Raw genomic sequence first — 24,985 nt, 5'->3', positions numbered from 1 at the left:
GCGATATACATATATATATATATATATATATATATATGTATATATATATTGTTTTTTTAATCAAACAAAAAACAATATTATGCCGCTCCCCATGTGGGCGTACAAAGTTGGTTAAAGGGAAAATTATTCCCAACTCGCATTTAGGTAAAAATGCACTTTCGTAAATAATTGAAGTCATTCAAAACGTATCGCAAAAATAAAAACAAATAATATATATATATATATATATATATATATATATATATCATACTTTCTTTGTATTTCTCTGCCCCTTTCTCTCTCTCCCTTTCTGTATTCGCATTGCTTACTTTGATTTTTTTTTTCGTCATCCTGAGAGAAATAGAAAATATGTTTAAGTGGGAGACACTGTACGCAACATTCCAGCCAACTCTTCAATTGCTATATTGAATTGTTAAAATAAAAGAATTATATTTTTAAATAATACAAAAAGATGTCCGCATATTTTATACAGCGGTTCATCTCAGCACGCAAAGATCCCTGCCTAGATAATAATCTCCTAGGAGAGAATCAATTACACAGTACGATGCTGAGAATCCGACACAAGTCTGGATGTAGCCGACGACATGTCTAGCCTTGATCTACAAGAGACGTTCCTTTCATTTATGGACTATCGGTTGTACCGATTAAACATACGGGCAACAAATTGCTGTACCCATGACTTTTCAATCCTTCCACAAACGTCCCATTGACCAGCCCACAACTTTACTCTTCCAATAAAGCGATTATAACATAATTTACGGTAACTGTTGCAGAATAGTTCGTGAAAAAGTATTTCTTCAAACCTATACTAGAACGTTAGATAATATAAATAATCTTTGTTGCATTCGAAATAAAAACGTTTCACAATATCTTCTTTTTGGAATGAAATGAATAGTATTTTAAATCATACCGAATATCAAATGAGATAACTGATACAGATACTTAGGGGCTTAATGTTTTAAATATCGCAACTATATATACAATGATAGGTTAAAAATAGTTTTCCGATTTTTTTTATAGCAAGTATTAGTTTCTATATGCATTAGCATGTTTATAAAAACATAGTTTTTTTATTATTTTTATTAAAAACAGAAGAGAAGGATAACAAGTTAGTAACATTTTCCTAGACACCATCAAATTGAAATTTGTCACCTTAAAAACTATAATGATTTGACTTTAAAACATATGATCTGATAAATGTCTGAAGACACGCATTAAAACAATAAATACCAAGTTTTTTACACACTCAGTTTGCCTTTAACATGAAGACTTAATGCTTTAAGTATTTCCTGTAAGAGATATTCTATTGATTATGATAATTTATAAATGAAAAGGCCAAATAAAATTAGATGAAAGTAAAGTAATGTTTAATGCATTCGAATACAGTATCTCTTAGTTACAGACCAGGACACCACCTAAATAAAACTCTAGTAAAGTAAATGTAATCAAACGTATTTCGTCCTATATAACCAGTAATTACTTGTGAATATACGAAAATATCGATTAGTCCATGAAACTATTGAATTGCGTAAATACATATTAAGAACGTCTCGCCATGAGTTCATTACATAATGAATAACGTTTTTAATTACACCGCAATAAAATAAGTTTTATATTTCATTAATTAATTAAAGAAAGTGTTTTCTTTGGATTTATGAATAAAAATGATGTAAAATTATATTTCTCTATGTTTTAATGCGACTTGTTTTAATTCAACTTAGAATTTTTAATAAACTATCCATACTTATTCTTTGTTTCGCAAAATGTGGAGCTAATTTGTTTATATATGGACGGGAAAGTAGAAAAACTCTAGATAAATGAAGTCTTAATAATTAAAATGAAACTTTCACACTAAACCTTTAATTCGGCAACGATGTGTTGGCCATGCTTCGAAGTAGCAATAAAATAAATTAATAATATTAGCGATTTCTTGCGTATCAATTTCCTTGATAATGTCAGTGTTTTAAAAGGATAGCGAAATTATTTGTTTGGTCCGTTAGAATATATGAAGAACACCTGAATATTGAAAATTGTTTTTTTAACAAAATGTATACGAAAGATAACCTGATCAAATCATCACATTAATATCTTTCTCCTTTATATTTTTATATGTAAAACATTTTCGATTTTTTCCCGGATATAGTGATGCGTGAAATAATGAGATTTAACTATTCAAAAAAGCGTTACTTTTCAATAAAATCACTAAGAGACAAATATTTACGTATATTAGCATTCATTGCTTCTTCACTTACGGATTTTCTATCTTAAATTCTAATTATCTGTGTATTACAAATGTGATGCACAATTGAGTAAGAAAAATATTGAAAATTTACCATAATTAATAAACTTAAATATCACGATTAAATAATGTAAGAGAACCTGAACGCCAGATACAACACACACGTTAACATGCAGACATCAAGGACACAACGTAACACGTTGTAACAGAGTACGCCATAGGGAGCATAGTACAAGTTATAACTTGACTCTTTTTATTTGTTGCAACCACAATAGTGTTCGTCGTCGTGCACACGTTGTTTTCATGTTTTTTTTCTTTTTTCATTACGGTGATGTCACTTAACACACGACTTTTTATTTTCATACAGCAGCCGTACTTTGTTACAGAAATATAAAGAGAATAAGGGAGAGAGTTTAAAAAAGAGACAGAGAGAGGGGGTAGTAGAAAGAGAGTAATTTGGATTGTCTTTATATGTTTTCTTTTTAATCGTTTTGCAATATCAGTGTTTCTTGATTAAAACAATCCGAGATTAGTAGAGGGAACCATCCCAATCCATTCTTGTTTATATAAGATCAGCCATTAATAATTGAGAATACTATTTCGTTTTCACCAGAAATTTTACAACTCCTTCATTGAAGGAGTTGTAAAATTAACTTTTCTTGGTATATCTTGACTAATTTCGGAATCATTATATGAAGTTCGAGAATCTGCACAGACTTTCATATAAAACTCCTTATTTAATCCACGGTTGTAACATATCCTCTTTTCCTCAGCCCTGACTGAATAGAAGTCCTAAGTAATTCGCAGTTATATTTTCTAATGTCGCCCACACTGAGGATTGAACCTTCACTTTCAAGAAGAGGGTAACTTGCAACTGAATTTACCAATCTCTTTTTCGCAAGGTCTTTGCGTCTAATTCTTTTGTGAATACAATTGCGAATTGCTTATGATGTCTGCGGAGTCCTGACTGAAAGGACGAGAGCATGCTGGTCTGGTGATTAGATAAATGATTACGTTCGAAATTCCATGCGGAGTCTCGAGTTTGTCCAGGTTTGACAAAGTGAACATTCTGAATGTCAAATTGTAATTCGACGGAAATGATGCGAAAATAACAGTCAAGATGAAAACAGTATTCGAAATAACGAAATAATACGAATAATTAAAATTGGAAACAAAAACTTATATATATATATATATATATATATATATATATATATATATATATATATATATATACGTGTGGGGGTGCGTGTGTATGGGGTGCATGTTCTTATCCCGTTTAATCTGAGAGCAGTATAAAATATTAAGGTTATATTTATTATATTTTCTATAGAAAATAGAAGGATGTTCTTACCAGGCACATTACGTTTAAGCATATTTGCAACAATATTAAGGTATTTTTCTAGTAAGCCACTCTGAAATATATGAAAATGATATCACATTAATAGAAACATAAATGTATACATACTCATACCGAACGTAAATCAGGTTTGGCACTAATAATAAAATGTGTACTTCAAATTGCACCCGTCCCACGTCAAATTATAACAGACCCATATTTACATTAGCGGAGTTACACACCAGATTAACCTGGCTGAACATCTCTTTCAGAAAGCTTAATTTTTAAGCGAAAATCACAGATTTTAGATTGAGAATACCTTATATAAATACTTACTTACTTCCATTTAGTGACGGTTATCGTCAGATTTAATAAACGTCAAATCGCCAAGCCAGCTACAAATCGATAAACTTTCTTTACAAAATAATTCAAAATAAGAAAGCTAATCTAATGAGCAAACAGAATGTCAAGTCATAAATTAAAGCTGTACTGATTTACATAAAGTTATATTACTCTTATTTTTTACAATTTTTACAATGGTATTCCAAATTTAATCGATTACTTGTAACTTAACTTTGCTCTTTGTATCTACTTGCCTGACTGTACTAATCTACATGTATTTAAATTAAAAGTAAACCGATATCATCGAGGCTCAACTCCTTTACAGCTGCCTGTTAGAAATTATTTAAAAAAGCAATTTACTTTCAAGTGACGAATATGGCATAATGTGGGGGGGGGATAAAGTGTAAAATAATCAACTTCGGATTTCAGCTTAAACACATGCTGAATATTAAAGTACCAAATATGAAATTCAAAGTCATCTAAATTTTTAAATACTTTTGTATCCAATTTACAACAATACATAGTTTCAATGAATAGAATCGTAAAAACTTTAATAAAAAAAAGGAAAAGATCATATAAAATCCCTCAATCTCAAATAAAAAGAACAAGTATTTAAGTCAATACAAATAAACTTGCTTATAAGATAATGGTAATTTTTAAAAATTAGATGCCTATGGACGTAAACAACTAGAACTAAATTGACCACTTCTTACAATAAGGGATAGTGTTTGCAGTCATTTGCCATGTAGAATAATTAAACATTTTCGCGCATAATGGTTTTATAATTAATTAGCTGAAGCAGAAAAAATAAAAGCTATTCGAAAATGTGAATAATCAGAAATATAACAAATACGTAGACGAGTTCGGAAAAGCGAATGATTTAAAGGATGAGACAACGAAACCAGACTTTAAAAATATCGGATTCACAATTTGACACATTTTTATCTATATTTTTTAAAATTTATGTTTAACTTATTTGAATATATACTAGCAGAAGGAACCTATGTTGCCCGGGATTGAATGATGTTCGGCGAATGATTGACACTCCCATATTTTCATTGACATCGAAATAGATGAAACAGCACATTATTCAACCAAATCGAGTGATTGTTTGCTCTAATTAAAAACTTACCGCGATGAACCTTGTGCAAGCTTAAATCCTTATCGTAGTAGCTAAGTTCATTATGTAGTCTCCATTACAATGTAGACAACTCAGTTTGATTTTATAAAATTATTTGCGTTCATAGTGGTCTGCATTAGATTTAAAATGTTTAAGTATAATGTTTAAATTGTGCTTTAAACATTCATTGCAAAAGATCGCCTGTCATATCAAACAACCGAGTGTTAATTTTATAGGTTGGACTTTTTGGCTCGTGTGGTAATGAACGTTTTCAAATGAACTCCTGATGTTTGACTGTGTCAGATATTAACGTTGGCCAAAATCGCCTGTTCTTCTCTCATCGAATTATTTAGATTATCGATTATCAATACTTATCGATACATCCGACAATAAACCTATCTTAGAACAATCTAAGTCACATGAATTACCGTGGTGTGAGATTTCATAAAATCAACCCGGCTGTTTTCGAGTTCATAGGGCAAGAACTCGTAGACACACAAACACACAGGCACTTACACACAAAGTTCCTTTTCTATAATAATAGAGATGTAGATTTGAGATGTTTTGTAAATTAAAGTTGAGGGCATGCACTTTCAATTCATTCAATCAATGCAGATGTGCCTTTGTACAATCGTATATAAAAATTTGAAGGTGAATTATGTAAATTTGAACTCGTATTTTTTTTATTCTAAAATCTAACTTTTGAAATTTATATTTGAGTCACTTGAAGTCGAGCCTTTTTATTTAGATATTTAGCCTTTTCCAATTTAATGTGTGTTTTTCAAAATAAACGCAATACATGATATGGATTTTACGCAATTAACTGGTCAACAGTCGATTTTATTGCTTGCAAAACAGTTAAATTTTTATACAGATCAAAATAGTACCTGATTCTGTATTAAATCATGTAAGTGTATAGGTATCAAAATATCCTGTAACATCTAAGAAAATTTTGCTTAGCATTGGTAGATGACGCAATATATATGCAGCCAAAATGGGGTATATCAATTCTCATCCATGATCCTCTTTTTCAAAGGAACTAGGTTGCAATTTTTACTGTACTTTGTCTTTATTTCTTGATAGTAGTTTAGCGTAACCTCCAAACTCCGGACGAAGAGACCTTCATAACACTAACGCGAGCAGCGACAGCAACCGCAAATAACACATTTTTCTTCTTTTTACCGTATATCAAATAGAATTTCTATTAATAGAGATTTTTACATTTGTTTCAAAAACCTCATTTATTATCCACAATATTACGGGATTAGCTCGCTGGTGATTAAAGCATGGTTGTCTTTAAGTCAAATGTCGAGAACAACTTCTCAGGCAGTTCTATTTAATAATGTAATTCTTTGCATTAAGTTCGGAATTTTCACTTCATTCATTGTATTAATTTTCCTATAACTGACAATAATGAATCGTGATCCTTAAGTTGTGTTTGTACTTAGTAAATGCTGACTCATAAGTAAAATAAAATTAATCTTTACATCAATGACACTTTTTTACCAACCAACTAAATGGAAGATGTAATTATTTAACTACATCCTTAAATGTCAAGTCAAAGTCAAGGTTGATAGCGCGAGAAAAATGATAAACACACCAGTAGCCGTAACCTTGTGTATGCGTGATTTAGTTTGTCAGTTTGGCAAGAGAATTTTACTAACGTGCGTAGAGAGTATCCTTATATGTGTGTTTATAAGACCTGAGTTCGCCCATGTATAGAGTGTTGTTGTCAGATCTGGGATAGTCTATCTCCCACGCTTAGACAGGGTCTACAAATGATTTTCAAACTTAATAGACCCTGCACTATTGCTAAACTCACAGTTTAGTCCAATCGCCACAATGTAGAATGATTGTACTCTTTTTTCAAAGTATTTTGATTGAATGTGCTTTGATAAACTCATAGCGCGTATGTTCCCCTCAACGTGCATTCTCCCGATTAACTCGACAAGTCACAAAATTCCACTGCTCCACAATTGAGGTCCGTAGATGCTGTAAAGCGTTCCACTCTGATAGTTTCTGTCATGAAACTGCTAGACTTTGAAATTCCTTCCCTATTTGATGGTTTCCTGACTGTACTAACCTGCAGAAGTGTAAAGACATTGTGGACAGATATATCGCTGTTCAGTTTATCATCCCCCCCATTAGGCTAGACACATAATAGTCTCGTTATGTCTAAGGGACAATAAATTTCAAATCAAAAAGTGTAGAAATATCTTACAAATTGGAGCCTAACAGGATGCCTTGTTTGAATAAAAAAATGTTTTCTGAACGTATTCGAAGAAACTTAAGATAGTGTGAATTGTTACACATACAAATACTTGATATTTGTCGTGTATTTTTCATACATAACTGTTTACAATTTGGGCGTTCATAAAACCTCCGTCCGTTTTAAGCAGGAAAACAAAACCACTGAGCCCGTTATTCTTTGTTGCTTTGCATTATTACAGACTTTTGTAGATGATGAAAACTTAACCGTTCTAAACTCGTATGATTCAAATACTATGGAATAAAGGAGTAAAGTAGTTTTCTTGAAGCATTGATTAATGTGTGTATAAACTAAACCTAGGTTTAAATGAGGCAGAATATTGCAGAGATGTTACGGACAGATTACAACTGAAGCAATTAAAGATATAATGGTGTAACTGGCCATGCAGTTTTACTTTATTGAATCAATACATGTGTGTATTTGTACAATCATATCTATATACATACATAAATATATATTTTCCATAACTTTCTGCATATAATACATTCTTACGGGTCGCTCCTTGTGTCTTCATTGTGTCGTTTCATGCAGCTTTCCATCATCATCGTCGACACTAATGGCAGGGACCGCAGGCTGAAATCTAACGTTTGTACAAAAACAGCGAACAAAAGCCTTTTCTATAAAATATATATAATTTATTTTACATTTAGCAGTTAGAGAGCATAATCAGTCGACCCACTACGTGCGCACAAAACTGCCATATGCCTGGTGCGTGTAAATACAAGCTTCAAATCTTTTAAAACAAAAGAATCATATTTAACTCTCTCTTTCTTCAATGAACGAGAGAAAAAGGCAGTGAAAGAGAGGACTAGAGAGAGAGAGTGTGTGTGTGTGTGAGAGAGAAAGAGAACATTATTTTGCTTTCATATCCAATCATGAATTCTTTCCGGTTGAACATTTTAAATTATAAGGTCTTATATCGTTTTGACTTGGTTCAATATAACAAACACACTGTAATTCTTGGCTCGAATAATCCCAGATTGATATATTCTAAGGGGAACAGAGAGAGAACAAAGTGAGAGAAAGTGAAAGAGAGACATGCATATATAACGGTTTTATATCCAATCATGAATCTTTCGGGTTAAGCGTTTCAAATTCTAAGGTCTTATATTGTTTTAACTTGATTCAATATTTAAAAGAATGTCATTCTCGGCCCGAGTCATCCCAGATTGATATATTCTAACATTTTCAAAAAGCACAAACACTTGCTTAATACATCTACAACTCAGAAGTATAGACAAGGAGCATTAATGTAGAATCCCGTAGCTCCCCCAAAAGAGGCGCTTTCCATTTTGCCACATAAATACTGAGAATTAATTAGGTTGCTTTGGGACTTGGATTCGTATATGGTATTGTTTTTATGGTTTTTTTTATTTGATACTTAACTGATTATTTATATAAATGATTTAGATAAAAGGTAAGGCTGGGTAATATTTAAATCAATAAAACTATGAATAATGTTAGATACTAACACACGTCCGATTATTAATTTTCAATTCCTGCTGAATAGACGCACTTCATAAAATGACAACAAGAAAAAAAAATTCAATAAAATTAAAAAAAAATAATGATTAGTGAAAAATACAAATTCAAGCTTCAAATGTCTTTAAACAAAATAATCATATTTAAATCTCACTTTCTTCAATGAAAGACAGAAAATGGGAGTGAACGAGAGGAATAGAGAGAGAGAGAGAGAAAGAGTGAGAGAAAGTGGAAGAGATACGTTCATATATAACGTTTGAACCTTGTTTTGTTTTTATATCCAATCATGAATTCTTTCGGGTTTTACCTTTCAAATGGTAAGGTCTTATATCGTTTGACTTGGTTCAATATTACAAGCACACTGTCATTCTTAGCCTGAGTCATCACAGATTGATATATTCTAACGTTTTCAAAATCACAAAGCACCTACTTAACACATCTGCACCTCACAAGTACAGAAAAGTAAGGCACAAGGTTCATTAATGTAGAATCTGTTAGCTTCCTCAAAAGTTACGCTCTCCATTGTGCCACAAAAATACTGAGAATTAATTTGTTTGCTTTTAGGTTTGGATCAACATATGATATTGTTTTTAGATTTATTTTTATTTGATACTTAACTTTGGTTATTTTTATAAATCCTTTACATAACAGGTGAGGTTGAATAATATTTAAATCAATAAAAATATGAATAATATTAGATACTAACACACGTTCGATTATTAATGTTCAATTTCTGCGTAATACACACACTTAACAGAACGACAGTAAAAACGATGAATAACAATTAAATAAAATAAAAACTAATGATTAGTGTAAAATGCAAAGATAAATAATCAAGGTTAAGTAGCGACAAAATAAAATAGAAATAATATTTAGTGACAACAAATATATAACAACTAAAATAATTTCCAAAGTCTGAGAAATAGCTCGATCTACAGCAAAACTACCAAGAAGATTTGAAAGTCAAAGCACGCCTTATGAGTGGATGACTTCCCAAAATATACAGCATTACATATATGCCATTTGACCATTTTAGTCAAGTAGTTACGTAAAAACATATTTTATGGAGAAAGTTGTATAAAATATATATGTGTTTATACATATAGATACAATTGTACATGTATTAACTCAATAAACACATGTATTGATTAATATAAATTCAACGGTTGTACGATTATACTTTTACTTGTATCAGTGTGAGTCTAGCTGTTACATTTCTAGATTGTTCTGCTTTCTATAAAGTTGATTTATATAATATGAAATGAGTTATGTTTTAAATGTAAAAATGGAAACACAAATAAACGATCGAGCGAAGCACGAAATAGAATACTAAGAATTGACACGTGTATATCATTATCGCTACTTGTTAAATAATATACATACCGAGTTTGCTTTGTAGTACTTTGAAAATATTCAGCAATAATAGTTCACGGGGATTCTAATTACAATCATAATTGTCTGTTTTCATAAGTGGACCAATTTGTGTGTGCGTGTGTGTGTGTGTGTGTCTGCTTATTTAAACCACGGGGATTTTGCTTAAATCATAACAATTTGTTGAAATTTACAGAATAACCGACTCAACGTGTAACGATTTAAGCAAAATCCTCGACGTTTAAATAACAAAAAAATATTTAGCTCTCCCAACGTATTGAGCACGTTTTCCCTGTTTCGTTACTAAACATACCTCGTAATATATATATATATATATATATATATATATATATATATATATATATATATATAAATATATATAAATATATATATATATATATATATATATATATATATATATATATATATATATATATATATATATATAGTGCCGGCAAAAGAAGTCCGCACTTGTAACTTTTTCAAAAACTGGAAAATTAAGCTGAATCCATTGTAACTGTTTAAACAACCTATATCTCATTTGATTCGCCTTTTATTCCTCTATAATTTTCCAGTTCATATTTGACTTATAATTGAAATACTCTAGTATCACCGTCTACTTAAAAACAAAACTTTAAATTAAGGCGGCAACAAAGAAAGTGTGCAGCAGCAAATTCGCTTAAAACTAGCTTAAATTATCGCCCCTAAATCAGTTTAAAATATCCACCAACAGGCAACAAAACATATCTAATCGTAATTGTTGTTGCCCCAGATTATAAAACGTAACATTGTGTCCATATGCCAAGACTTTCTCTTAGTGATCGTCAGGAGCTCATTAATGTCCAGCTTTCTCGTTTATCCAATCGATAAATCGGTCGCAGATTGAAATGTGAAGAGAAAACGATACGAAAGACTGTGTAAAAGCACCAAAACATCGGAAGTGTTCGTGATGGCCCTAAATCTGGTCGCACTAGAGTTATTTCTAAAAGAGACGACAATGCTATCAAGATCCGCAGCCTAAGAAAACGATTTGAAACGGCTCCCCAAATCGAACAACAGTGCAATCTTGTTAAAAAGTACCCTCTTTCTACTGCCAATAACCGATAAAAGGAATTTAATTGTCGAAGATATGTTGCAAGATGTAAACCAATGATTTCTGTAAAAACCAGAAAGCGCCGACTGACCATCGTCAGATGCAATGAAGATCATGACTCTTGATATCGGTCAAAAGTGATTATTTTGTGACGAAAGCAATTTCAATAGGATAAACAGTGATGGTAGTCAGTATGGCCATCGGAGTAAAGACAAAGAATTAAATCCTAGGTGCTCAGTTTCAACGCTGCAAGGTGGTCAAGGTTCATTTTTTGTGTGGAGCATTATTAGTACCAATGCTTCAAGGCCTATAGTTGGCTTAATATATTGGCTGAGCATTTTCTACCCTATATTGGTCGGAATTCGATAACTGATAGCATTGCAAATTTGGAAGAACTTTGGACAAAACTTAATAAAAGTGAGATGCCCTTTTCCCAGAGGATTGTTGCAGTCTTATTCAAGAAATTCCCAAAAGATTACAGGCTCTCAAATTGCAGAATTGCAATGCTACTAAATATTTAATAGCTCATTGTATTCCTGTTGTATTTTTGTTGCATTAATGCCCAATTGTTACATTTAAATAACAATTATCTATTGTTCGGAGTTTCTTTTTATAACTTCAAATTGAAGTATTGTTTTAAATTGACGGGAACACTAGAATATTTCAATAAAAAGTCAAATATGAACAAGTAAAATTATAGAAAGATTAAAAGGCTAATCAAATGAGGTATAGTTTGTTTCAACAGTTATATAAAATGTAGCTTTGATTTGCAGTTTTTGAAAAAATCACAAATGCGGATTTTCTTTTTGACGGCGGTATATATATATATATATATATATATATATATATATATATATATATATATATATATACAGGGTGACCCAAAAAAACAAAAGCTAATTGGAGGCCATCTAGAACATATGCTGTAGAACGGAGAAAAAAGGCCAAATACCCTAGTATTTTGATGTGATGTTTAGAATATAATAAACTAGTTATGACCAAAATTTCATTTCATTTAGATGAAACACTAAGAAATGGGGCCTAATTAGAGTTGGGACCCGTTTTTTGGGATCACCCTGCATATATATATATATGTGTGTGTGTGTGTGTGTGTGTGGGTGTGTGTGTGTGTGTGTGTGTGAGTGTGAATTCATGTTTCATAATTGAAAAAAACAGACTTACATCGAGATCAGCAGGTTGTACACATGACAATGTGTTTACTTTGAAACTAAAAAAAAAAAAATATGTATATAATCATGCACAAATATAGTTTCGCTGAATCAAATTTATTCAATGTCGGAAGCGAAACTATAACAATCTAGTTAAATGTAAGTGGTTCTAAACAGAAAGGAGCTTTCGCATGAATATTAGCTGGCAAGATTATTAGAAAAGTGCTGAAAACAGGAGTGGGGCCTAGTATTTATGCATAAATATGTTTGAACTTAATATTTACATATATTAATTTCAACACGTATTATGACCCTTTGAAAATCCCTTATGCTCAAAGCAAGTCATCGGATCTAAAATCGCTTACAAAACGTTCATATTAAACCCAAAAATCGACGTAGAAAAAATAAAATCTTCCATTTAGATTTCCTTCAGAAAACGTAAGCACAGAACTGATATTAAGCTCAGGAATCACATTATATAAAATTAGCAAACTAAAGTAACAATTCAAGCCAAAACGACTATATAGTAATCGCAATAAAACTTGTTCGAAAGATCACACATCAAAACTGGAAACAATAAGGAAATGTTTCTTACTTCTATCCATATATATATATATATATATATATATATATATATATATATATATATATATATATATATGTATATATATCAAAATAGGCAATTGGAATTAAATGTTTACCCCGTACTAGCAAGTGTAAAAACTCAACCTACCATTAATAATGGCATTTATATATCAATATATTAATCCTAACAAAAAGAAATCCTCAATATTACACAATAAAGTGTCGGAGCTTCTTATGAGAAAAAGAAGTGGAGTATTCTGTTTAATAAAAAATTAACTTGTAAATGTTAATTTACAGTTTTATTTTATTTTATTTACAGCTTTACAGGCATATATATATATATATATATATATATATATATATATATATATATATATATATATAGTAATTTATAAAATATATATGGCGATTAAGCTACACTGAATATTCGGCGTTTCATCCACTATAGGATTCGTCAGGCTTATGCGCGAATTCTGTGGTTGTTTCTCGTTTTTATATATATTGATGATTTTAGTTAGCCAATCAGCTTTCTAGAATCCACCGCGCCCCTTCTTATCAGCCAATGGGCATGCATCTTATCAAACAAAGGATCGGTTTTAGAACTAGGTTAGTGGTTTAAGGCAAGCCGATTTTCCTTCTTTTTTTGTCTGCTTTTAGGCCTGATTAATTAAATAAACATGAATATACATAAACGATCACACATATATGTATATATATGTGTGTGTATGTGTGCATGTATGTGTGTGCACATATGTATATTTATATATATATATATATAAAGGAGGAAAATCGTCTTCCTTAAACCACTTTTTTATATATACATATGCACATAAACTTCTGAACAGTACATAGGGCCCGAGCAAAGCCGGGCGAGACTTCTGGTATATATATATATATATATATATATATATATATATATATATATATATATATATATACATTACATAAAACAATGCGAGCATTAAAAAATATGTTGAACAACACACACACACACACACATATATATATATAAATATATATATATATATATATAAGTGAACGTGTCTTTGTATCTGTGTGTCTGTCTGTGGGCCTGTGTACATTCCCCTACGCAATAAATCTGTCATTTTTTAAGTCTACAGACTCGAAATTTGATAAACAGAGTACTAAGATTTGGGAAAGTTTTCGGTTTGGGTCGAACATTTTTTAGTTACCAATATATAAATGTATGTATGTATGCATGTATGTATCTTTTCATGTCTGCCATAAACTTTCGACAGACACGATGGATTTTACCAGATCAGTATCGTTTTGAAGTCCGACCTTTCAGACAACAAATATCGAAAAATTGGCTAAATATATTTACCTTCAAATGGGCACTCTTCTACAGGGAGTCGTTTTTTTTCGCCGATATTTTTTTGAAGTCATCCCCTCTTTTTGATTGTCTAGTCTTAATTTAAACATAAGTCACTTCTGGTTTCGCAGTGATTGTAACAGCAAAGACGTCACGTTTTTCCCGTTCTTTTCCGTCTTTGCAGTACGGGTTCAAGCCTGGCTTCCCACCACTTATTTTTGTTTTGCTCAACATATACATCCAAACACCCGGGCAACGCCGAACTGAAATGCATATATATATATATATATATATATATATATATATATATATATATATATATATATATATATATATATATGAGGAAAAAAGTCCGCACTTGTAATTTTTTTCAAAAACTGCACATCAAAGCTACATTTTATGTAATTGTTTAAACAAACTATACCTCATTTGATTGGCATTTTATTCTTCTGTAATTTACCTGTTCATGTTTGGCTTTTTATTGAAATAGTCAATTTAAAAAAAATGCTTAAAATTGAGTAGGCAAACAGAAAGTCCACACACTGGAAAATTGTTATTTAAATCGACATAAATGCAACACAATTACAACAGGAACACAATGAACTAGTTAATATTTAGTAGCATAGTCCGTCTGCAATTTGAGAGCCTGCAATCTTTTGGGAATTCCTTGAGTTAGACTGCAGCAATACTTCGGGGAAAAGGCATCCCACGTTTCTTTAATTTTTGTCCAAAGTTCCTGCAAATTTGCTATTTTATCATTGTGTAGCTGTTTCTTGATGTAATGTCAGGTTTTCTCGATAGAATTGAGGTATTGAGATCGTGGAAGCCAATCCTAAAACGGAATATCATGCTCTTCAAGGAACCTTTTGACATTGTCAGCTCATTAAAATCCCGACCAAAGTAAGGTAGATAATGCTCACTCAACATATTAATGTATTTGGTCGCATTAATTCGACCTTGCAAGCGAATGATGGACATGGAGCATTGACACTAATAATGCCTCTCACTAAAACTGAACCTCCACCACCTTGCAGAGCTGAAACTGAGCACCTAGTATTAAAAACTTCATCTTTTCTGTGACGGACGTACTTGCCTACCATCACTGGCTAGCGTATTGAACTTGCTCTCGTCGCTAAGAAGCACATTTGACTAATATCAAGTCATGAATTTCATTGCATCTGACGAACTTCAAACCGCGCTTTCTTTTATTTACAGAAATCATCGGATTGCGTCTTGCAACATATCCTCGCAAATTAAATTCTTTTAACCTATTCTTGTCAGGTAGAAAGTGAGCACTTTTTAACAAGATTTAACTGTTGTTCGATTCGGGGAGCTGTTTCAAATCGGTTTCTTAGGCTGCGGATCTTGATAGCATTGTCTTCCCTGTAAGAAATACCACTAGTACGACCAGATATAGGGTCATCACGAACACTGTGGTTATTTTGCACAGTCTTTCGTATCGTTTTCTCTTCAGATTTCAATCTGCGGCCGATTTCCCGATTGAATAAACGAGAAAGGTGGAGATTAATGAGCTTCTGACGCTCACTAAGAGAAAGTATTGGCATATGGATTAAATGTTACGCTGTATATTCTGGAACAACAACAATTACGATTAAATATGCTTTGTCGCCTGTTGTTTGATATTTTAAACTTTTTGAGGGTGATAATTTAAGCTGGCCTTAAGCGAATTTTTATTTGCATATTTTTTTTTTACCTCCTCAATTTGAAATTATTTTTTTAATTCTACGTGATATGGATGTTTTTAAATTGACGTGACATTTCAATTAAAAGCCAAATATGAACAGGTTAAATTATAGTGGAATAAAAGGCGACTACAATGAGGTATAGGTTGTTTAAACAATTACGTAAATTTTAGCTTAAATTTGCAGTTTTTGAAAAATTTACAAGTGCGGACTTTCTTTTTTCCCGGCACTATCATCTGTATAGCGCAACGGTTAGAAGCTCCGACTGTAATTTGGGCGATCGGGTTTAGATCCTAGCTTGAGGTAGTTGCTTGTTGAGCCGCACTGATGAGCTATAAAACCCCGATTAGTAGTTTATTTTGATGACTATAATACTCCCTATCTTAGGTTGAGCATTTAGGAAATGACATACAGATTACCGTTAGCGTATGAAGCGATGGTCTTTGTGTAAACAAATTAAGCTTAGGCATGTATATATATATATATATATATATATATATATATATATATATATATATATATATATATATATATATATATATATATATATATATATATACAGGGTGGCCGAAAAGTCCCAGGACACTATACATGTATTTTTAATAAAACACAGTATTTTTTTAATGAAACACACAGAAAACATATATATTCAACAAGAAAAGAGAACTTTATTAGAAACAAAGCAGAAAACAACTAGAGTAATTTAGTGGTCTAGGGGATCAGTATGTTGGCCCTCGTTGTTCTTGCACAATTCCATTCTCCTCCAGGTTCTTTGTACCATTTTTTTAGGGAATTACTTCATATGCTAACAAAAGCTGCAATAATCGCATGCTTTAGCTGAACAATTGTTTCGTATCTAATACCAGAAACTTGACATTTAATTAAACCCCATAATGAGTTGTCTGGAGTGGTCAAGTCAGGGCTTCAGTGTCCTGGGACTTTTCGGCCACCCTGTATATATATATATATATATATATATATATATATATATATATATATATTACATAAAACAATGCGAACATTAAAAGCAATATGGCTAAAATTTAAACATAGAAAATTAAAAGGACTAGTTGTAAAAACTGAAAAAGAAAAATACAAAATATTCAAGTACAAATTACAATAAATGTTTACCTTGAAATATTGCAGCATTAAGAATATGTTAAATAATTAATTTCTACATTATATAATCGGTCTTTATTAGTACTGCTAAATTTTCTATGTAATTCATGATTTTTCTAGGCTTTGCCTTTAAATAAAAATGTCTCTCTTTGTTTCTCTTGTAACTTGAGCGGCACATTAGGGCAGTGGTTTATTATTAGCGGCATCATGTTTTGTATCCTATTACATCATTATCTTTACCGTTCCCGATGTTAAATAGGGTAACTGATTTTGTTCCTATGGTACCCAGCAGGCAATCCTTACAGATTTGGGGAATTTTTAACACGGTAAGTGTATTATTACTTTCGTTTTACTAAGCATAAATTGAATTTTCTTTTTAAATAAAGATGAAGAGGTGAGTTAGGAACTGTAAAAATTGTTTGAAATCTGTCCGCAAAATGAGTGAGCGATGAAGATTCAAAGCAGTTCTAAATGAGTAAACTTAACAATTGTCCATATATTCAAACACGGTAGTTTTAAATGATATATGATGCATGCATTTCATTTCTATTTCATTCATAACATTCTCAATAAAAAGTCTTTTGCACAAACATGAAAAATTATATATACATTTTCTGGTGCATTTCTACAATGATACGAGGAGACGTTCGTTGAGTTCTTCTCAAGGTTTGATTAGGAGACATAAGACTTAGGATAAAGAGAGTAGTAGTATATTAACAAGCAAATATGTGATAAATTACTGAATAGATTGCTCACATTAAGCCTATTGTTGATTTGTTTTTATAAAGAACCGTACTCATACGAGCAGCCTTCAATACGTTTCTAGACATTTTCGTAAGGCACATTTACTGATAGTACATAAATTACACTCTAGTTGCCTTCGAATAAATTTTCTCTGTCTGCAATGCACTCATTGTACTGTTCCGACAACTTTCGGAAGGTACCATGGAAGCTCTCTGGTTTGAGCATGTTCATGAGTTTCGTTACAGTCCCCCCTCATCTCAGTAATCTCTTCCCAGGGCACATGCTAGAGTTTTGCTCTGAGGTTAAGGAATAACCCACTGTCATTGCAAGCAAGATATCAACTATAGGAAAGGTGAAGAACTTTCTTGATATCAATCTCGGTTAATGACAAGGATGGTGCAAACTTCGCGCAAATCTTCCGCATTTTTAGTTTCTTGTTCTTACACGATTTTCCTCGCGCATAACATTTTTTATTTGGCAAATAAACTAGTTTTCTCTCTCTCTTACTCCTCCCACACCTCTCATCACCCCTCAGAGACTCCCTTGAAACTCTTATGCCACTTACAAACTAATGTCAGATTCATGCAACATCGTCTATAAGAAGTCTGCAACATTCCATATGATTCTGTGGCAGTTTTTCAAATTTAAAATTGGATTTTATTGCATATCCACTCTTAAAATGTCATCACTTGCAGATTGGATTTTTTTTAAATCTACAAGCTTTGATAATTAGGCTTTAATAATGTGTATTCTAATTACGTTACTGGATTTTTGTTTTTATGAAAAATTAGGCAGTCATCTCATAAGAAAAACAACATACTGAATTTTAAAGAGTCAACGACAATTTTAAATACTTGTGCAAAATATATCTGAAAACTTATTGGAATCCGACAAGCAAATCTCCGACATGCAAAAATCCGACATGCAAAAATAAGTAATTTTAAGAGCATTTTACTGCTTATTATTAGAAAAATGTTCATATCTACTACTACAATGCTTATGTTTTTTCTTAGTAAGCATAGTTTGGGATTTTTCCTTTTCAATACCCCCCCACACATATATATATATATATATATATATATATATATATATATATATATATATATATAGTTTCAATTTGTCTTTATATAAGCAGTATTTTGTTGCTACACACTCATTAAGATGTTTCGGTCTTCTAGTATTTAGCAACGAGAGACCTCTTCGGGAAACAATGCTTATTTACGAAAGCGGAATTCTCAATGAAAACAGAAAATCAACTTTCAGCAAAAGAAGGCTTTTCTTTGTTACACTTTTATTTATTTATTTATTGATATTTTTAAACCGGTCATATGGGTGACTGTTCAGCTATGAGGGGGGCGTGTTGAGTGGACGAATTTGTTAGTTTATTTATTTTCCTATTTGTGTATTCACTTATTTACCGTGTTTTTATTCATTCATTTCATGAGTGTATCAGGGGATAGGGTTTGTAAGGTGAGGAATTTGGGTTTTAAAGAACGAGCTATGTACGCGTTATCTTAATAAATAAATAAAATCGGTTTTTATTCTTTCTTTTTTATATTATTTGACCTAATATTTCTTATTATTTCATTTGTTTATTTAATATTGGTGTATTTGTAAATATGTTATTAAAACTTTTCATAATGATAATAATTGCAAATCTCAGAATATACGTCAGTATTTAACTTATGATGGTTAAATGCATTTTTTTCTTTGCAGCGATGATGATTATTCAGCTAGAAAAGTTATTAGGAATTCCTCCTAGTAATTTGCTACTAAATTACATATATATATATATATATATATATATATATATATATATATATATATATATATATATGACTGTAATGTCTTGTCAGATGAGTGCCATTCCCTCAGATACTTATAACAATGAGCCTAAAAATTACTTCCATCGCCACAGGACCATTTTTATAGACAAATGCCTGAGGGAGTATCTATACACAGATGATGTTACAGACTCTTATCTTTGTACGACAGCTAGATCTCTTTCTCTCGGTTACAAAATGTTGAGATCCAGCAACAAGCAAGAGCAATATAGCCAGCAACAAGTTAAACTGCAGACCAGCTTAATGCGGGTACTCCTCTCCCGCTTTATGTTTATTTTTAAATCAGAGATTTGCTTCTCCTAGAAAGGTTGCCTTCACTACGGCTTACAGTACACACATACACACAAACACACACGGTGCTAGTTGGCCGTTGACCCCAAAAAAGGGTTCATTCGCCCATATATATATATATATATATATATATATATATATATATATATATATATATACATATATATATATATACACACGCGCACACACACATATATATATATATATACATATATATATATATATATATATATATACAATCTACGCCAAGAATTAAATTAATATACTTACGTTGCTGTGATCACACTAAATACTATATTTGAACCCGTAATTGTCGCTCCTAATTCAGAATTGAGTCCCTTTGAAATAAAAGAAAATGAAATGAAAAGAGTCTTAATATATACCAAATAGACATGTGTAAATGATTCTCTGTATTGATTAAATTTGGAATTAGCTTATTTTGCAAGTCTTCTATCTCCAGAAAGGAGGTGTCTTAATTCTGTGACATGACCGACCAAAAGCAGTTGGACTACCCAGGGGAGGGAGCGAAAACTTAAATTTCACTATGAAAAACGGGCAAACATAACTCTTTATTAAATACTAGCGGGGGGTACCCGGTGTTTCCCGAGTGTGTGTAGGTGTGTGTGGTTGGTCGGGGTGGGGAGTGTTAATAAAAACCTTAGAATAAGCGAACTAAAAAAAAGAAAAGAAAACAGAAAAACGAACGTTAAAATTTATCTGAAAAATAAAGCTGGAGGATACCCGGGCGAGGGCGTATGGGGGGGGTAATAAAAACATCGAAAAAAAACACAAAAAACTAACGTAAGGTAAACGACCGATGTTTAATGTAAAAATCGAAAAAACAAAAAGAAATTAAAAAAACGAACGTTAAAACTGCTTAAAAAATCTGAAAAATAAAAACCAAATGGAAAATTGCTTAAATAAGCGGGTGTTTTTGGGTGTGTGTGGTCGGTCGGGATGGGGCAGTGTTAATGAAAACCTACAAATAAGCGAATTTAAAAAAAAAAAACAGAAAAACGAACGTTACGTTAAAATTGCTAAAATAAGCCTGCTTCAATATCAACATTTAAAAAATCGAAAAAAAACGACATCTCGTACCACGATTCGAACACAAAACGTTTAGATAATGCCCCAACCAACTGAGCTAAGACGACGTACATGAAATTGTGTCAGTTCTTCAAATATTTAAACTAAATCAGGTTATGACGTCGTTAGACGCATACGTAGAACCGATCTCCTCATAAGAGGACGGTTTTTGCTGACCCTCCCCTGTAGAAAAAGGTGAAAAAATCGACGTTTTTGGCCGATTTTTTGGATATTTGTCGGGCGAATGATGGGGCTTTCATATGAGACCAACTTTGTGAATTTTTGTCCTGTCTTTCGAAAGTTTTTGCAGACATACAAACAAACATGGATACGTTTTCGCTTTTATATTTATATATAGTACGCCCGGGTGACAGCAAAAATCCCCGTGTAGTTAAAATCACAAAGTAATAAAATATTGTGGTATATTGATGTTGAGTTATCCGTCAACAACACTGTAACTTAAAAGGTTGAGCGGAAACATATGCCGTAAACTGGTGCAAATCCATATATTTGAGAATGAATGTTTACACCTCGAGGACAGTCATCTGAGGGATCACAAGTGTGACGCAAAAGGTTTGATAAATAGCTCGGAACATTTCCAGGTGCAATTATGTGAGAATTCTTAAACAGGACAAAGCTAACATAGATAAATGACGCTTTCGTGGTTGATTGTTTTGGAGGAAAACCCCAGATTATCCCGCTCTGCCCTATATAGACATATGCAGAGCAAAAAAAAGGTTAGTTACTCAGTTAGTCAGAGAGTTATTCAGTTGAGAGTGATCGCTTATCCCCTCTCTACGACGCCCGTATATCTAAAATCGCATTATTAATAAAGAAAATGGAAAATCCTAAAAACTAATTGTGGACTTATTGAAGTCAATATTCGGTAACTATATATATATATATATATATATATATATATATATATATATATATAAACTGAACGTCTGTGTGTGTGTGGGTGTGTGGGTGTGTGTGTGTGTGTGTGTGTGTGTGGTCACAAATAGGCTCCAATGTGGTTGAATATTTTAAAAAACCTGATTACATACAATGATAGAAGATGTATCGAGGATCAGGAATGGGTATGTTTGATCTGGCAGAACGGTTGTTCATAAAAATTCTGGGGTCTGCGTTTGCGCCTGGTCCCCAAAGTATGGAAATAAAAAGTGAAAGAAACAAACGTTTACAAGGGTTTTTGATATAGATGTATATAATAATACTTTGATAATTATGTTTCAATTTTAATAGGGATGGTATACGAAAATTGTGGGGTCTGTGTTCGCGCATGTACTCCATGGAAATATGGCACAAACTTTAACAAAGACTTTTTATATCTATTTCTGTAAGCATAACTTGATAATTATGTTTCAGTTTGAAGAAATATGGTATAATGAAATTATTGGGTATTCGTTCGCCCCTGTACTCCATAGAATGTAAACATGCCACAAAGTTTAACAAAGTTTTACAAGGTTTTTTTTTTTAATGGGTGAGGGTCCACAATAACACATTAACGTTAATGTTAATTTATATTAGCTTTTATTAATTTTTTGAGCTGAATCATATTGTGTCGAATAAATTCACCTCATAAATTCACGTTCTTATTAAAGTGAAAACCAAAAAGAAGTCGGAACTTTAGACAATTCTCGACACGAATTTTTCATAACTCTTTCCCTTCTCCACTTGCACGTGGCACTCTTTCGAAAATAGATAAATAATAAAAAAAATAAGAACGTTACTTGATATCGTGTCAAAAGAAGGAAACATCCTGCTCACGATATTACGTGTTTTGTTTTTTTTACAAAGGCATCACCACATTATCAAGGCCAAGAGGCCACTCAAGGATAAGGGTTAAAGAGTGTACAGTAGAAATTGGTCAATATAGTAATCATTAGTAATGAAAATTTGGTAAATTTAATAACTTATATGGAACGGCTCATCAAGAACTTATTTACTTTAGACTTGAACACAACCATATTGTAGTCAGCCGGAAAGCAGGAAAACGGAAGACAATTCCACAGGCGTGCAGTTCTAAGAAAGAAGCTTTGGGGGAAATTATTGATAGTGTTTACAGCTAGACGAGTGTTTCTTGTGAAAGTTTGGCGAGGGGGGACCATAGATTGAAGCTCAGTTGAACACTTTCCATGAAAATAACGATACATCAGAGACAAACCCGCAACATCTCTTCTGTGAGATAGAGGTTGCAAGGAGGAGAAAAGGACATCTCCTACGAGGCTACGAAGTCTATTTTGAACTCTATCAAGGCAGGACAAGTCCTTTCTAGCAGCTCCTGCCCAGATGTGACAACAGTATTCCATCCTTGGACGTACCTGGCTCTTATATAGATAGAGAATAGCATCATCAGTGAGATATCTACTGGATCGATAGAAAGATCCCACCATTTTTCCAGCGGCCTTCGCAACAGATTTGATATATGTGTTCCATTTAAGACCAGGAGTAATGGTCAAGCCAAGAAGCTTGTCACAACTTGAGGCCTCCTGAAGACGAGAGCCATTCATTTCAATTGATGACAAATGTGGATTAGAATGTTGATGATGTAAAGAGAGAAGCTTGGTTTTAGATGGATTAAAAGTAACCAGCCACTCCTTTCCCCATTGTACTACGTGCTCAAGATCAGAAGAGAGAGAATTGGAGAGAACTTGGTCGTTTAATGTCTTAGATGTGGTACCATAAATGGTAGTGTCGTCAGCATAAATGTCTACAAATGATGTAAGGATATGATTTGGAAGATCATTAATGTAGATCAGGAAAAGAGTTGGGCCCAGGATGGATCCGTGAGGGACACCGGCATTAATACTGTGAGCTTCTGATTTTTGCCCCTCAACTACTACTCTTATGAACCTATCAGAAAGAAATGATTTAATAATTGAGAAGACTTTTCCAGCTATACCATAGCTAGCTATCTTATGAAGTCTTTTTAAAAATTTACATAACCTTTTTATTTTTATTTATATATTTGTTTAAGCTTTTTTGTCAGTGTACTAAAAGGAAGTCGGTTGATTAAAACCCTTTCTGCGTGTTCTTTACGTTTCAGTAGTACAACCCTGAATCCGACGGCGCAATACTACAGCGTTCAATACTGTAAAACTGACACGAATCTGTTCTGTTTGAAAAGGGCGCCATTTTCTTCTTATTCATATTTATATCGATTCTTTGTTTTAAAAAACTAAAGTAATTACGTGTTTTCTTTTTTAATATCCCATTTTGCTGTTTCGGATTATTTTAAGTAAGTAAAGCTTCATTATTTTTCAAAACTGTTTTGGTTTCTTTGTTTTTCAATATTTCGTCGATATTACTTTGTAAGAGTGTTAAGCAGAAAAGCCAACAAACGACTACCCGAAAAAATAAATATACAAGAAATAAATGTTACTATAGTCAATAAAAATTCAGTTCATGTTTTTCTTTGTTTGGTAAATAGTTTTTAATGCTCTTTACTTGAAATAATTTCAGCGAGCCGAAATTAAAACGAAATGTGAGGCAATAACTACTGAAATGAATTTTTATATAAAATAAACATAATCGAATATTCCTCAAGCAGAGAATAACGGAAAACATTAAAATAAGTTTATGAATAGTCTTTACGTTGACGGAACTCTCTTAAATTATTAACATCGAATGCTCAGGTGCCCCTTTTTCAAATTGAATACGGGGCTCTCCATCTCAAATCGCTGGCATTTCGATTTTTTAAAAACCGGTTCGTGAATTAAAAAAACATTTTTACAACCTACATAAAAATACAAATCAATGAACCTTTCTACCATAAAAGTAACTTTTATTGACTATGGTAACATTTATTTCTTGTATATTTATATTATTATGTATATAACATTTTCTCTTT

At 32.1% G+C, this 24,985-nt stretch overlaps 1 protein-coding gene across 5 annotated transcripts in view; it reads right to left on the bottom strand.

Moving 5' to 3' along the window:
- The window catches only part of LOC145276824 (bactericidal permeability-increasing protein-like), a 230,657-nt gene that overhangs the window by 16,714 nt on the left and 188,958 nt on the right, over positions 1-24,985 (bottom strand). For 2 of the 5 annotated variants that reach the window (XR_013868035.1, XM_080128173.1), the window contains exons 11-12: positions 20,314-20,381; positions 3,594-3,654 (exon numbers count right to left, since the gene is read on the bottom strand). Coding sequence is in view for 4 of the 5 variants with exons in the window: in XM_080128173.1 (XP_079984299.1) it covers positions 3,642-3,654; positions 20,314-20,381 (81 nt within the window). In the remaining variant the exon portion in view is untranslated. Of the gene's footprint in view, positions 1-3,593; positions 3,655-12,437; positions 12,484-14,360; positions 14,606-20,313; positions 20,382-24,985 lie in introns of those variants that run through there. The other 3 variants (XM_080128171.1, XM_080128175.1, XM_080128172.1) reach the window with 3 other exon arrangements.

This window comes from Euprymna scolopes, chromosome 5 (assembly GCF_053919585.1).
Source record: "Euprymna scolopes isolate OS-2025 chromosome 5, ASM5391958v1, whole genome shotgun sequence".
Classification (NCBI taxonomy): Eukaryota; Metazoa; Mollusca; class Cephalopoda; order Sepiida; family Sepiolidae; genus Euprymna; species Euprymna scolopes.
This window is presented reverse-complemented; position numbering and strand designations above follow the sequence as displayed.